Source organism: Squalius cephalus (assembly GCF_949319135.1).
Source record: "Squalius cephalus genome assembly, chromosome: 7".
Taxonomy (NCBI): domain Eukaryota; kingdom Metazoa; phylum Chordata; class Actinopteri; order Cypriniformes; family Leuciscidae; genus Squalius; species Squalius cephalus.
The window spans coordinates 29,998,970-30,012,877 of record NC_137128.1 but is presented as its reverse complement, the minus strand read 5'-3'; the positions used below and the strand labels follow the sequence as shown (position 1 = coordinate 30,012,877).

The window sequence follows — 13,908 nt, the reverse complement described above, 5'->3', positions numbered from 1 at the left end:
AGCCAGTTAACATAGCTGGTCTATAACCTTCGGCTATATTCAGGGACAACAACCAGTTTCATTATTATCTGCACATATTCCATATTCTGACTCACTTGCGGGCATGACTTTCCATTGACAAAGAGGAGCTGCCATCCTCCATTTGGGACTGCTTCATTTCCAGCTTTCCAGTGCTTTCTGACTGTATAACAAGACAAAAAAAGCATTAGTACATCAAATCACACTGCCACACATTTAAAAACTGCAATAACAAATCTGTGTAAACATGTCACCATTTGCTTTTGTTGTGACATGTTGTGACTGACTACATGACCATTTCATCCTCATGCCTCCAGGTTATTACTAATAGTCTGATGAGCTGCCTGGCCTAATTCTAGGCTGTAAAATTCCACACCGCAAAGTGGTGCTAATTACAGAAGTGCCAGATGAGGGCAGCGAAGGAGCTTGATGTATGAGGCCTGAATGACAGCAGAAGCTCTAGAGAGAAGATCTCAGAGGTAGCACAATTCATCTTCTTTACAACAAAGACGTGCGCTTGTCCTTTTGTTAAGGCAATTAGGTGAATGTTGATGCTTGTGTAATCAGATCTGCTGACAGAAGTCTAAAGACTAGTGCTGGAATGCAGTGGGATTAAAAGAACAGTAACTGCTTAAAGGTTTTGTTCCTACTCCCTGATTATAACTTCATAAAAACCTTTATGTTTAAATGGTATACATATCTAAAGGTCACAACGCTCTGGTCTTACCTGTTTAATAGTGCTGTCTGCTCTCTTTCTCCAGAACCACCAACGGCCCGATTTCTTTGGCATCCTCTCTTTCACCCAAGCTTCCTCTGTAGCCTGAACATATAATTGACAACAGCTATTTGACCTACTATTTAAGAGTACGTCACAGCACTTTTGAAGGGTTTCTGAAGTAAAAATATACTATTAGGGAGAACAAAATACCTTAGGTAAATTCTTCTGAAATGCTTGCAAACTTAAGATCAAAGGGGCAGCCAATGTCCAATTGTAATACCTAAAAAAAAAATAAAGCACAAAAAAGGCAATTTACTTACTGATGTGAGCATTATACAAATATATTTATAATATATTTTTCTTTTATTTAAATCCAAACCAACCTGTTTCCCATTTTAACAACTAAATTTGGATTGTCTATGATAGCTGGATTCTCTGCAAATTCATGGTATGTGATGATATGCTCCATGAATTTTTCTAGAAACAAGCAGAAAGAGACATTTAAATCACTTGAATTATTTTCACTAGTGCAAAAAATGCCCGTGCAAAATCAGTTTTTCTGTGTGTTTTAGTAATTGTTGGTTTGGTGTGTGCTCATTGTTACAATTACACAGCAAAAGTTCAGTGACATTTTTATTTGTGCATGGTAAAAAGCACACAGTGAACTCCGAGAAAACGCTATGCTTGAGCAAACAGTTTGTGAATAGGCAACTACAAATGATGCCCGTGAAAGAGACTGTGAACGCATTGAATAGGATATGTTTAGTTGGTGAATAGCATAGGCTACTATTACACAGTAGCGATAGCGTTAAGCGCACCAGAATGAAATATAATATTCAGAAGTAAACAGCATAGCTGACTTACAGATTCAGTTAACATCCACAAATGAATAAGCACCTCGATTCAGGGAGCAGTGCAAAGTGCCCGTGCAAAATCAGTTTTTGTGAGCTGATCGCCGTCAAAAAAGTTCAGGAGATATTTCTTGCGATGGCAATATGATCAAAAATAACTTTATATTGATTCAATGGATTAATTGCATTTTGAAAAAAAAAAAAAGTCATGAATTTATTGCATTTTTGGGAAAAAATAATCCGTTTTTATAATAAATCTTAAAAAATTCAAATCCAGATTTTGATTTTCAATGTTGTTATAACCTAAAGATGCTATGTGAAAGTTTGAAACAGAAAATAGTGGTTTTCACACATTTAGTGGTTATCTCACATTCGAGAGATATGCGAATAACACACAGACAGACAGACGGACGTTTCTGTAATTTATAGATAGATGGATTTATCACGTTCGGGAACCAAACTATAATATTCAGAAGTAAACAGTGTAGCTGACTGAGTGTTTATGTCAGAATGTTTATTTTTAAACCACAACCTTCTTGGGGCTTCTTTGACCGATACAACTCTCTAATGTCAGAATGTTTATTTTTAAACCACAACCTTCTAAAAATGATATATTTAACGATATATTTTGCATTTCTCATCCAAACAATGTCAAACTTGGCACTGCACTTACTCGTGCCCGTGGCGAGACACCTGTCGAGTTTGAAATCAATCGGACTAACGGTTCGAGAGATATGCGAGGAACAGACACACACACAGACAGACAGACAGACAGACAGACAGACAGACAGACGTTTCTGTAATTTATAGATAGATTTGCAAATCTCTTTGAATAAAAGCACGTGCTAAATCCATTCATTATTATAATGAACAGAATTAACCACATCCACTGTTTCCACAGCTACAGCTGTGATTTCCGCACCATGAATGAACACACCAGAAAGATTCAGATACCTTTCGAAATCTCTCCGTTCTCACTGAGTCCTCCACACAGAGACAGAGTGACATCAGGCAGGTCACTGGCAGAGTCAGACAGACACTCAGTGCCACTGTCGGCCGCAGCACTGCCCACAGACTGTGGGGACTGAGAGCCTGAATGCATCCCAGAATCCATCCAGTGCTTGGAGCCGGAGTCTGAATCACTGCGAATACACATAACACATCAAGGTCACCTGACACCTGATAAACTTGTTATGAACTGCTCCAAGTACCGTAATCTAATCTTAAAAGCAATATACTGTAGGTCAGATGTGTGATTCGCTTTCTACCTCTTAGGAAAGTAACGAGCAGCAACATCAGGCTCCAGAACATTAAGGTCATCCAGGTAGATGTCCTCTGGGCCCTGGTGCTGACTTCTTTTTGGGACGCCTGAACAAATTTGCAGTCAGCATTTTAGGTTTAAATCAGTAATCAGAACAGCAAGCTCTAAAGTGCTAAAACAAGCCCTCTGAACTGAGGAGGCATTATCTTGATAGAACTACATTAGATTGATTTAGGTACACAATTTTTATTTCAAGAACACATTGAATTAGGCTTGTTAAACATGAATCAGCCACAACTTTATTTAAACTTTATCTACTCCCACACTTTCACTATCAAATAAAGATAACAGTCACTGGCAAAATCAGTTTATGGGCAGAATTTCCTTGAAAGTATGAAAGGGAGTGGTGCTTAATAGGCCAACCTTTCTTCTTGGAGGGTGAGTCAGTCTTGGGGCCAACATCTCCCATGTCTGCGCCTACATGAGCAGCAGAGGCAGCAATGGGAGCAGCAGGGAGGATGGATGAAGGAGTGGAGGTCAACATTCGACTAGGTACCGTCTCCAATTCCAACTCCGTGGGAGTTTTGGGGGTCACAGGGGTGCGGGGTTCAGGCTTGACTATGGTACAGCCAGGAGCCCCTAAGGCCCGTTCTCTTTCATCCGTCTCCATGGCCTCTGAGCTGAGGATGACTCTGAAGTGAGTGTTCTCTGAAGGCGTTATGGTCACAGTCTTTGGAAGCTCCATCTTCTCTTTCTTAGAAACCTGGGAATCACATTTTTGAGAGTGGCGATGAGCAGAGATTTATTCATGACCTGTTAACTCAAAATCATAGCATAAAAAAAGTATGATTTTTTTTATTCTATATTAACTTATTACTTTGCCTAGGCAGAATTTGCAGATTTAAAAAAAAAAAAAAATAATAAAAATAAAAAATAAAAATTTGGGGGATGGATTTTCAAGCAGAATGGATTTAAATATGATCAAATTTGTTATTTATTAAACAAACAAACACATCTAGAACATTATGAAGAATAGCCATTCAGATTCTATGGAAATCTGGAGTACTTTTCATGTGAATGATATAAATTTAAACAACATGAATTTCAAAGAAAAGAAGTTTGAGACATTTAATTTACCCTGGTAGATTCTGGAAACTCTCCCCATGTCCACTGCATGTGTGACTCCATTTTGAGCAGGCTCTCTGAGGGCCGAACGACCAGTTCAGAGTCACTCTTGGGAGAAAAGGCCTCTGACATGGCATGACTGCTCAAAATATAATAACAAACAGCAACTCACATAAACTGGTAAAAGCAAAAGGGAAAGTGAAAGTAAAAAAAAAAAACAGAAGAGAGAACGAAGTCTAAAACCATATTTGGGGCAGTCCTCCAATGTTATAAGGATCAACATATTTTGAGGTGTGGCAATATAACAAACCTGTTTGATGGAGACCAGTCTCCATCAGAGTAAGGGTAGTTGTCTAAAGAATGACGGACTGTTGGTATCCTGGGTTCAACTTCTCGAACTGTATTGATTGAAGATGATCTGAAAGAAAGATTTCCTTTAATCACAGATGTCCACAACATCAGATATCAGTAGGTCTGGTGCATCTGTGATTTGGTTACCTGGTGTTGGAAGCAGCATCCTCATCAGAACTCAGTTCCATCTCAAATATGTCTTCTGTTGAAGGGGTAGAGCTGATGTTGGTAGGTGGGGTCAGCTCCTCTCGCCGTGGGTCGCCTTTATGCTTCTTCCTCCGTTTCTTCTTCTTCTTGGCTCCCCCTGTGCTGGCAAAAGGGGGATCAGGAGGGTCCTCGGGGTCCAGTGGATCGTCATCCAGGTTCTGACTTGGCCTGTGATCGCTTCCGATCCAAAACAGGTGACTCTCAGTGGGGATGGGGGAAGTGGCCAGGTGAGCTGGTACAATCTCCTAGAAAAAAAAAAAAAGACACCATTAAATAATGGCAGATAAGCAGTCTTTGCAATGCAAATGTTTTTCAAAACAAAATGCCATTTTCATACTAACATATGAAGATGTTTGGTGCAGTGATTAGTATGAGAGACAGCACCTGTGAACTAGGGGACTTACATTCTGCTCCTCAGTTTCCTGCACAAAGAAGGCTTCTCCATTATCTCCCAGCTTCATGTGAAGATCCACTGGCTCCCCGTTGATCTCTATGTCAATCTGAAGGAAGTGCAGTGGATTCTTTTAAAACAGCCTTAATATGGAAGCCATCAAAAGATGTAGCCTCAAACTTTCAATAAGTTACAACTTATAACTTAAGACCTGTGCTTTTCTAATTGTCTGACACTTTGATTCTAAATCAGATGTCTGACCTTTGAAATGTTCATTTATATTTTCATTAAAAAAAATATCTATGTACGGCATGTGTTTTAGATGACCTTAAAAAGCCAATATCCGTTGACATTTACACTGTGATTCCATTCTCAACTCATGACTTTTCACTCTCCCAGAAGTGCACATCCAAACTTGGACAAACAGAAGGTTTCCTCTCTTGCCCACCCATGCAGTTTTAATTGTTTGCTCACAGGAGACACACTACCCATGGAGGAGGATCTTGCCAGTAGCCACCAAACACAATTAGTGAATATGTGCTGCTCTGAGCCAGATGACCTGCAAAGATGATCACATCACACACCTGATACTGCGACCCAGCACAACGGCAGCCTGACATCGAGCTGTTTGAGTCTCAGATGACATCCAGAGAAACATTATCCTTCAGACAGACCTCCAAGGAAATACAATTTATTCCCCTGTGTCCTGTTTTTTTCTGTTTTCTCAAAATTGTTTCTTCGGGCTCCTCTCATACCAACTTGTTTTGTCTATTTTTAGGCATCTGAGCCTCAGTATCACAGTTGCTGGGTGATTTATGTACCCAGCAACCCTGTTGGGTGCAGAGTAATGGGGCAAAATATTAATGTCAGTATAAATTATGACCCTGAGTAAATCTCGAACAGAGAGCTCTCTTACTTGTGTGCTTATGGACAACAAAATCTGGATTTAATTTCACAGCATAGTGAGAAGAGAGGGACGGATGTTTCTGTGACTCTTAATTTACTGTTTTGTATCAGCAATATAATTTATTTAGTTAAACAACACAGATCTATTTCATAATGGTGGTAAGAGAGCGAGGTCAGCTGTCTTTTATCTGCACTGTGGGCGAATGCGTTACACCACAGTCTCTGACAGAAACTCCAGTGAGAAACTGGGATTAAAAATGGCAAAACTGAGCTTGAAATACCTTTCAAAGGAAGTGAATATCTCCAATCACAGAGGCAACCTTGACAAAACTCTTACTCCTCTGCTTCCATTTCCTATCTCATAGTCATAGTCATTTAGTCATAGAAACCTGTTGCCATAGCGACCACTTCTTTCTAAACCTCTTCACACATCCTGTAGATAGTGAGAAATCTTCCATCCCCCATCTACTGCTGTTGCTCATGCACACTGTTAAATGTTTTATGCTAAACACTAACACATTCTGCCTGTGTACTATAGATTATTGAAAACATCAGAACGGCTTCAATATGACCAGAATGCTTTCAAATGTTATTTATTGCCTACAATCTTGTTATTTACTGCTGGAGATAAACACTTAGAATAGAATGCACAGACTGATTAAGTCTACAGCCCATTTCCTCAACAACTACAACATTTCACTGTGTTTAAATGAGAACAATTGTACACACTGCTTCCGCTCTCACAAGACAATAAATAAATCATGAGTTTCCTGTCTTTCCATTCAAGCATTGATTTAGCCTGATCTGTTAACGCTCACAGAGCCTATAACACATGGAAAACTGCCTGTTAATATGCAGTACCCTCTGCAGGAATCTTCTCATGAACATGCCAGCACAGAAACATGTTTATTGAGCTGGTACAAAGACAGTATTTTCAAATGAGCCATCACAGACAGGCACAGATGAAGGCATATCTGAAGATATCAGAATCATGAAGACTTCTGGCAGATTAAAGCTGAACTTTCTTGATTGTATGTGTGTTTGCTCTTAAATTCAGCCATTTTAGTGCTAGACAATAGTGAGTAATATTATCATAATAGATTCCAGGCTGGAAAGCAGAAAAGCTAATATTGTCCAAAGCTCAGATCAATTATATTGACAGTGACTTGTCTGTGGATTTTTCTTTTTTCTTTGTTATGTAAAGTTTCCAGAAACTCAGTTGCTTGAGAAAAAACTATATGCTTTGGACTTGTTTGATGAGCCCACAATTATTTTATTTATTTTTTAAAACATCCTACTTGCACTGCAGTACTCACCACTTTCTCTTTGGAGCGCAGCACACCCAGTTTGCCGAAGCGCACATGGAAAGGGGAGCACTGGTAGGTGCCATCCTTCTGGCGGACCACCACTACATCGATGCAGCCTGAGAGCGTGGCCTGGTTAATGCCCTTATACAGCTCCTTCATGGTCACCAGCACCTGACCTGCCAACTGCCCCACATAATTCATGGTGCCCGCCTAAAAAAGAGGAACAGAAAGCAAAACACATTTAACCATAAAACAACAAACGCTGCAAAACAAGAACCACTCTTTCTTTTTGTAAATCTTTTCCAATACTGTATTTGTACATGGCAAATGTAGCAAAATCACCCCTTTACTCATGTTGAAAGTGAAAGTCTCATTTCTCTTTGGCTGTCTGCCTTTTTAAAACTCTTATCAGCAGACCTGCAGACGGCTTAATGCTGTTTCATGAGCGGTCGTCTGAATGTGTTTCAAAACCACGGTCAAAAAGGTGATCATAGAGAACAAACTTATCACAAACAACTGTGTCATAAGGACACATGATGAGCAAAGAAAATTTTGTTTTTCTGACATACTTTGAATGTAAATATCAATGTACATTTCCGTTGAATTGCTGCAGGCATACTTCCAGTACCTGTTTAACGAGTATAAAATAACTGGTCTGGATCTGGAACTGACAAGCATGTTTATCTATGACAATGATTTAATTGTAAATAAAACTATTTTAAATTATTTTTAAAAAATCATGTCTAAATTTAAGGTTAATGCCAAGGGTACGAGGCGACATGCTAAATTAATTCCCAGTAGATTGTGTTAGTGAAGTTCACAGAAACACTATTTCTGGAATGTATTATTATGATAATGAAGATGAGTAATTCTGATTTAACAACATGGCTAATTTTAGTTGTTATGAGGTCTAATGATGTGAAAATAGGCTTCTTTTTTTCTACATCAGATCAAGGAAATCACAAGATACTATCACAGCTTGTATAAATGCCAGGGGGGTTAGTGAAAGGCAAATAACAAAAGTAGAGCATTCTCTCTAACCATGGGGCAGCCAGAAAGGTCTTAACAGCCTTTGCACCCATGGCTAACCTACTTTCTCTTTGGCACAACAGTAACTATTAACATAAACCATATAAAGCAGGTTTCTGCACACATGCAGTTGCTTTTATTGAGAGAAAGAAAAGGGATGTGCAAAAAGCTGTGCACAGCATAAGAGTAAATAACACTTGGCCTAATAGGAAGTGCACTTAAAGTAAAATGTATAACATGCTGCACATTACTGTTAAAAAACGTCAGTACATAGAGTATGCTTTCAAATGGCAGACTCTAATATTTCAGAGTATGCTCAAAACAGTACCTTATGTGTTGTGTAGAGGTAAAATTGGCAATACGGGGCAGAAAAAAAGTTGTACTAAATAGACATTTAATTAATTTAACCTTATGAAATACTGTTCAAACGTTTGGGGTTGGTAAGATGTTTTTATGTCTCTTATGCTCACCCTAATTTATACCAATAATAACAACATTTGATCAAAAACACAATAAAAAGTAATATTTTAAAATTTTATTACAATTTAAAATAACTATTTTAATACATTTTAAATTTTAATTTATTCCTGTGATGGAAAAGCTTAATTTTAACAGGCATTACTCCAGCCTTCAGTGTCACATAATCCTTGAAAAAACATTTAAAAAATGCTGATTTAGAATTTATTTAAAATATATTTATTGTAAATGTATTTACTGTCACTTTTAATTAATATAATGGATCCTTGCTGAATAAAAGTATTAATATCTTTAAAAACAAAAATCTTATTGACGTCAAATATTTGAATGGTAGTGTATATGAAAACATTTGTTGAAAAGGGACACTGATTGACAAAAAATTTTGATTCTGCAAAACAGAACAATTGACCCCAGTCTCACAATGTATTTGCAGGGTAATTTATAGAGGACACTGTGAGCATGGATCTTAGCTATGACACTCATATCAGCTATCTCCACTTATCTAAATATGTGATTCTCAGAAAACAGCCTTAAATCAACAGAACAGAACAGAACAGAACAACAAACATATGACACCCATGGTCAAGCTGAGTCTTAAAGACTTACTGTGAAAAGTTAAGAGCAAAACACTTAAAACTTTTAATTGCTTCAACACACCATATGAAACTGAACTGGACATAGTTCAAACAACTATAAAAAAAGATCATTATGTAATACCAATCTCTTTTTATAACTATACTTTTTGAATAATTTCATATCCTAAACATAACAAGCTCCTAATGTAAGCCCAGAAGTTTTTGAAGGCTGTGAATGTTTTAGAATGCAAGCAAATAAAAGGCTGAAAGACTAACACAATTCATTTCATTCAATAATTTTATTGTCAAAATCTGTAACCACTCTAACGAAATCATTTGTAAAATCCATTCGGATGCAATCCCCAGTCACTGACAAATAGCATTACGCTAAAAAACAAACATAAATCTTAGACTAAATAAAAATTAGCTGGAAAACAAAAACTCCACTTATTACAAAAGATTTGAAAATAGGTGTGTCAATCTGTTTTTGCATAAACTGTTTACTTCACCTGATAAAAAAAAAAAGTTTTAGGGCAATTACATGACCTAAAACACTGTCATGTCATTAGGTATAATCAGTGCATGATAAATGCGCACATAAATGCACTCAATGTGCAGTCAATTTTGGTGATAATTGCTGATCAGATAATTAAAGCTTAGCTGGAGTCTTTACTCCACACCCAGCCAGTTATCAATGATCTGTCTAATTTGCATTTCTCACTCACCCATGATGATGCCCTAAGGGATGAGGACTCATCTTGCTCACTGTTGTCCTCAGTGCAGCTGCCAGAGAGTTCAGGTTTTGCCCTAGGATGGAGTCTTTTCATCACCGTTTACCTCAAGAGTTTCCTCCCTTACAAAGAATCCATTTACCTCTGTCACCCTAAACACTATGTCAGGTGGCCCACCAACCTGGTTTGAATGACTGAACTTCTAGGATCTTCTCATAAACAAACTACCGTAACCTTTCTGACAGTCCATACAGTTGAATAACAGAAGCTGTATTTTAGGTTCGTCAAATCACGTCATATTAGAGAAGGCCTGAGAAATCAACCAATTAGGTACAAGAACCTACTCTCTCTAGCCAATGAGGTAAGAGTAAGGGGTCAGCAGTTCTGCAACAGATAAGACTTATTTCCGGCGAGGGGGCCGGAGGGGCTGACCACTGATAAGGGCCTTGAAAAAGGGAGCTGGAGGAAAACAGTAGTTGTATTGCACCCGTCTGTGCAATCACATGAGGAAAACGTCCTCCATGCTGATTCTGACAAACATTCGACTTACTTTAGTTAATGATTCAACTCAGAATATCTTCTATAGCGGCATGGGAGCTCACAGAGACACAATAATGAAACTGATCTCATTCCAATTCTGAGTCTATACTAGGACTGCACTGATATTAAAATTCAGATCGATACTTTTCATGTTACGGCTAACAATTAATTAAATGAAAAATATTATAAATATATCAATTTTGTCAAAAGCAAATAAACAAACAAAATTAAAATTAAATCCGTAGTTTTATATGCTACAACCAAACTTATTCATCACAACATTAAAATGTACAGTATCAAGATAGATAACTTAATTTTGAGATCTAATTAAAATAAAGTCATTATTGATAGAAAAGAGACCTATGGGTGCTATTTAGTCTTTAAAAATCCCTGGTTAAAGAATAGTTATAGGTATAAAATAAAATAAATGGGTTTCTTCAAGTGTAGTCTGAAATTGAGTTGGGTAAACATACAATCTTAGGTATAAATGATTATGTTGAAAATAATAATTATTTGTAGCCTTAAGATTAACACAGAATGTAATAAACAAGATTTACAATACTGCATCAAAACTAAAAGGCATGAAGAATAATCTAGCTATATAGTCTTACACTACACATCCATGTGAAATGCAAAAACATGGACACATGAACAATTTCTTTAATAAAAAAAAAAGAAGTTTATTACACATATTATAGTAAGATTTCAGCTGAGTAAACAAGTCATTAAAATCTAAAAACCAATAATCGACCAATAGCCACTGTGATGCAAATATATATTACATCCTGAATAGTCTCTATTGATTTACAATTTAGTCAAATAAAGCACTCTAACCTAAGATGTCCAAAGGTTTGTATGTTCACCTGCTCTGTTTAACTGGCAAACAATACCTAGACTGGATGCAAGTTGGTCTGTGTACCTGTGGTCTCCAGGAACGCCTCTAATTACAGAGGGCACGTGTATTTGTTAGGTACATGCTATCAGTCCTGCTGCTCATTAGAAAAATATCAGGTGTAGTACGAAATGTCTGTTATTTGCCATGACAGACCAAGTAAGCAAAGGCTGCTGACCTTTAATGATGTGCTATTGCACAGTCATATCTGGCTGCACACAAAAACACAATTACAGTTATTCTTTAGCTAGACTCTCTGTTATTATGAATCAAAGTGATCTCCATAATAAACAAACAAACAAAAACTTGCAAGAACTAAAGGCTATTGGGTGGGGATATCCAAATTATTACTGTGCTGTGCTGCTGACACAAAGGTTGCAAGTTAAGACGTGACCAGGGAAAAAGAGTTAAAAAAGTAATTTAACAAAATCACTTTTGCTCAATGACTTTGAGCAGCACACTTCAGCCCATTCTACTGGTTTTTAATGGTCAAATGATGTAGTCAGAGTCATTATGGATGGAGCATGTACTAAATGGCACCTAACTTTTAAGTTCAACCACCTGCTTGCTTCACATTTTTAGTGTTTTGCTGTGTCATGAGATGTGGGGCCCGGCATGAAGTCGTTATTGCATAAAAATGTTCACTTGCATAACATAAAAAGGTGATCCGGTTCAAGTTCAGTTACAAAGGGCAATCAAGTCAGCTGAAATATACTGTCTTGTGTATTCTTTCTTGCTGTAAAAGAGTAGCCTAATAAAGCCAATATAATTTGAAATGTCAAAAAACACTATTACACAGTTCAGTTCCTCAAATATTTACACACCCTTGAGGTTTAAGGTTTCATTTTCAATTCTTTGACATTCAGTAGTAAACAACATGACTTGGTATCAAGCATATATGAGAACAGCAAAGTCATAAGCTACTAAAATATTGTCGATGGTTATACTACATAACTCTCTACGCTATTAAGGGTAACCTAATATGGATGCAGAGAAAAGTTAACATGGTGTCGTGCATTTAAAGGCTCAATAATACTTAGGCCTAGTTAAAATCAAAAGTGCCTTTGCTCGCAGTTGTAAACAAGTTCAGGCAAGTTTGCCTGTTCAGCTGTTTTTATCAGCCCTAATGCTCACTAATACTAAAGTATGAGCCTGTCATTGCTTAACAGCCCTCATTGTTTGTAGCAGTTATTACAGCAAAACAGTTTTGTAATCGTTCTTATTGAGAAGTCTAAAAATCGCGTTCACTTACACACTTAATGCTCAGTGTGCAAAATTCCAGTTGGCCAATGCAATGACATAATGCTGTTGTTCAGTGAAATTGTCGTATTTTGCATACAACTCAGCATATAAGTGACATTTTATCTCAAAATGTAGCCTTAACCAATTCTAAATAAATAATGAATAAATATATAACATAAATAAAATAAAGACATGTCTTGTTTGGTTTTAACGCGATATTCGGTTTCAGAGGATGTTTCTGTCACAGCATCAGCATTCTGGTTAGCTCGACTAGCCAACCAGCTAAACTGACATTTACATCTCTATACAGTCACATTACAACATGTTTATGTCATTAGAATACATGTTATATACGTTTATATGGTATATTTGAACAAAATGGTTAACTCAGAAATGTCTCGTGTAATGTTTACCTTTCAGTTGCTGTTGTTGTTTCGAAATTGGACGTTATATCGCCGTCTGCTTGTCCGCTGCTCTCTCGCGCCGACGTTATTCATTCATTTCTGAACGAGCACGGCTGACGGCACCGAATATTTACACCTCTCAGCGCCGAACGGATCTCTCCTGTTTTCCTCGTGTATCATAACAGAGGGCAGTTTTTCAGAGGGTCACATCAATGGTACGACCACCGCGAACCGGTCATACAGCGGCTCACACAGCGGCGGCGGGTGGCCGTGACGTGACGCGACACAGCCACTTCAGAAACAGGCCTGTCACGTGACCCGCCAAAGCAGAATTCCCCCATGAGCAGTCTAGAACTCACGAGATAACTATCACGTCCACAACCACTTCCTTTTACTTTTGTGAGTTTGTTTGTTTGTGATTGTTTTGTTCACTTACTATTATGCAAACAACCGGTTTAATTTACGAATCCTGACTGACATGTGTTCATATTCATGCACTTGAAGCAAATGTTTAGGGCAGTTCCAGGGCACTCCAGGTTGGGCAGGTTTTCTAGTCAAACACATTTTCTGCATTGTAACGGGTTTAATTTATTGCATACTGCATAGCACTGACTATTGGTTTTACGATTAAGATCTTTGTCATATGAAATGAGCACAAAACAACAAAAGCTTCTTAACAGTAGCTGTGCCAGTGATATCTGAAAAACAACAGATTAAACTACCTTGCAAAAGTGGCAACTTAATTTACTAGGTTTATGTTTACATATAAAGCCACAATATGCATTAAGCAAAATTAAGCAGACATAACAAATCATATAACCAAAAATGAGACTATTTATCCAGATTTTTTTTTTTTTTTTTTTTTTAAGAGAGAATTTGATTT

General features: G+C 37.5%; 1 protein-coding gene across 2 annotated transcripts in view; it reads right to left on the bottom strand.

Moving 5' to 3' along the window:
• The window catches only part of lpin2 (lipin 2), a 28,320-nt gene extending 14,916 nt beyond the window's left edge, over positions 1-13,404 (bottom strand). Inside the window, exons 1-13 of one of the 2 annotated variants that reach the window (XM_079875630.1) lie at positions 13,035-13,404; positions 7,145-7,345; positions 4,936-5,031; positions 4,472-4,776; positions 4,284-4,391; positions 3,986-4,112; positions 3,272-3,611; positions 2,856-2,955; positions 2,542-2,729; positions 1,120-1,213; positions 947-1,016; positions 746-838; positions 96-181 (exon numbers count right to left, since the gene is read on the bottom strand). In XM_079875630.1, coding sequence (XP_079731756.1) covers positions 96-181; positions 746-838; positions 947-1,016; positions 1,120-1,213; positions 2,542-2,729; positions 2,856-2,955; positions 3,272-3,611; positions 3,986-4,112; positions 4,284-4,391; positions 4,472-4,776; positions 4,936-5,031; positions 7,145-7,336 — 1,799 coding nt within the window. In that variant the 5' untranslated portion in view covers positions 7,337-7,345; positions 13,035-13,404. Of the gene's footprint in view, positions 1-95; positions 182-745; positions 839-946; positions 1,017-1,119; positions 1,214-2,541; positions 2,730-2,855; positions 2,956-3,271; positions 3,612-3,985; positions 4,113-4,283; positions 4,392-4,471; positions 4,777-4,935; positions 5,032-7,144; positions 7,346-9,941; positions 10,220-13,034 lie in introns of those variants that run through there. The other variant, XM_079875629.1, reaches the window with a different exon arrangement.
• Between the last annotated feature and the right edge of the window lie 504 nt (positions 13,405-13,908).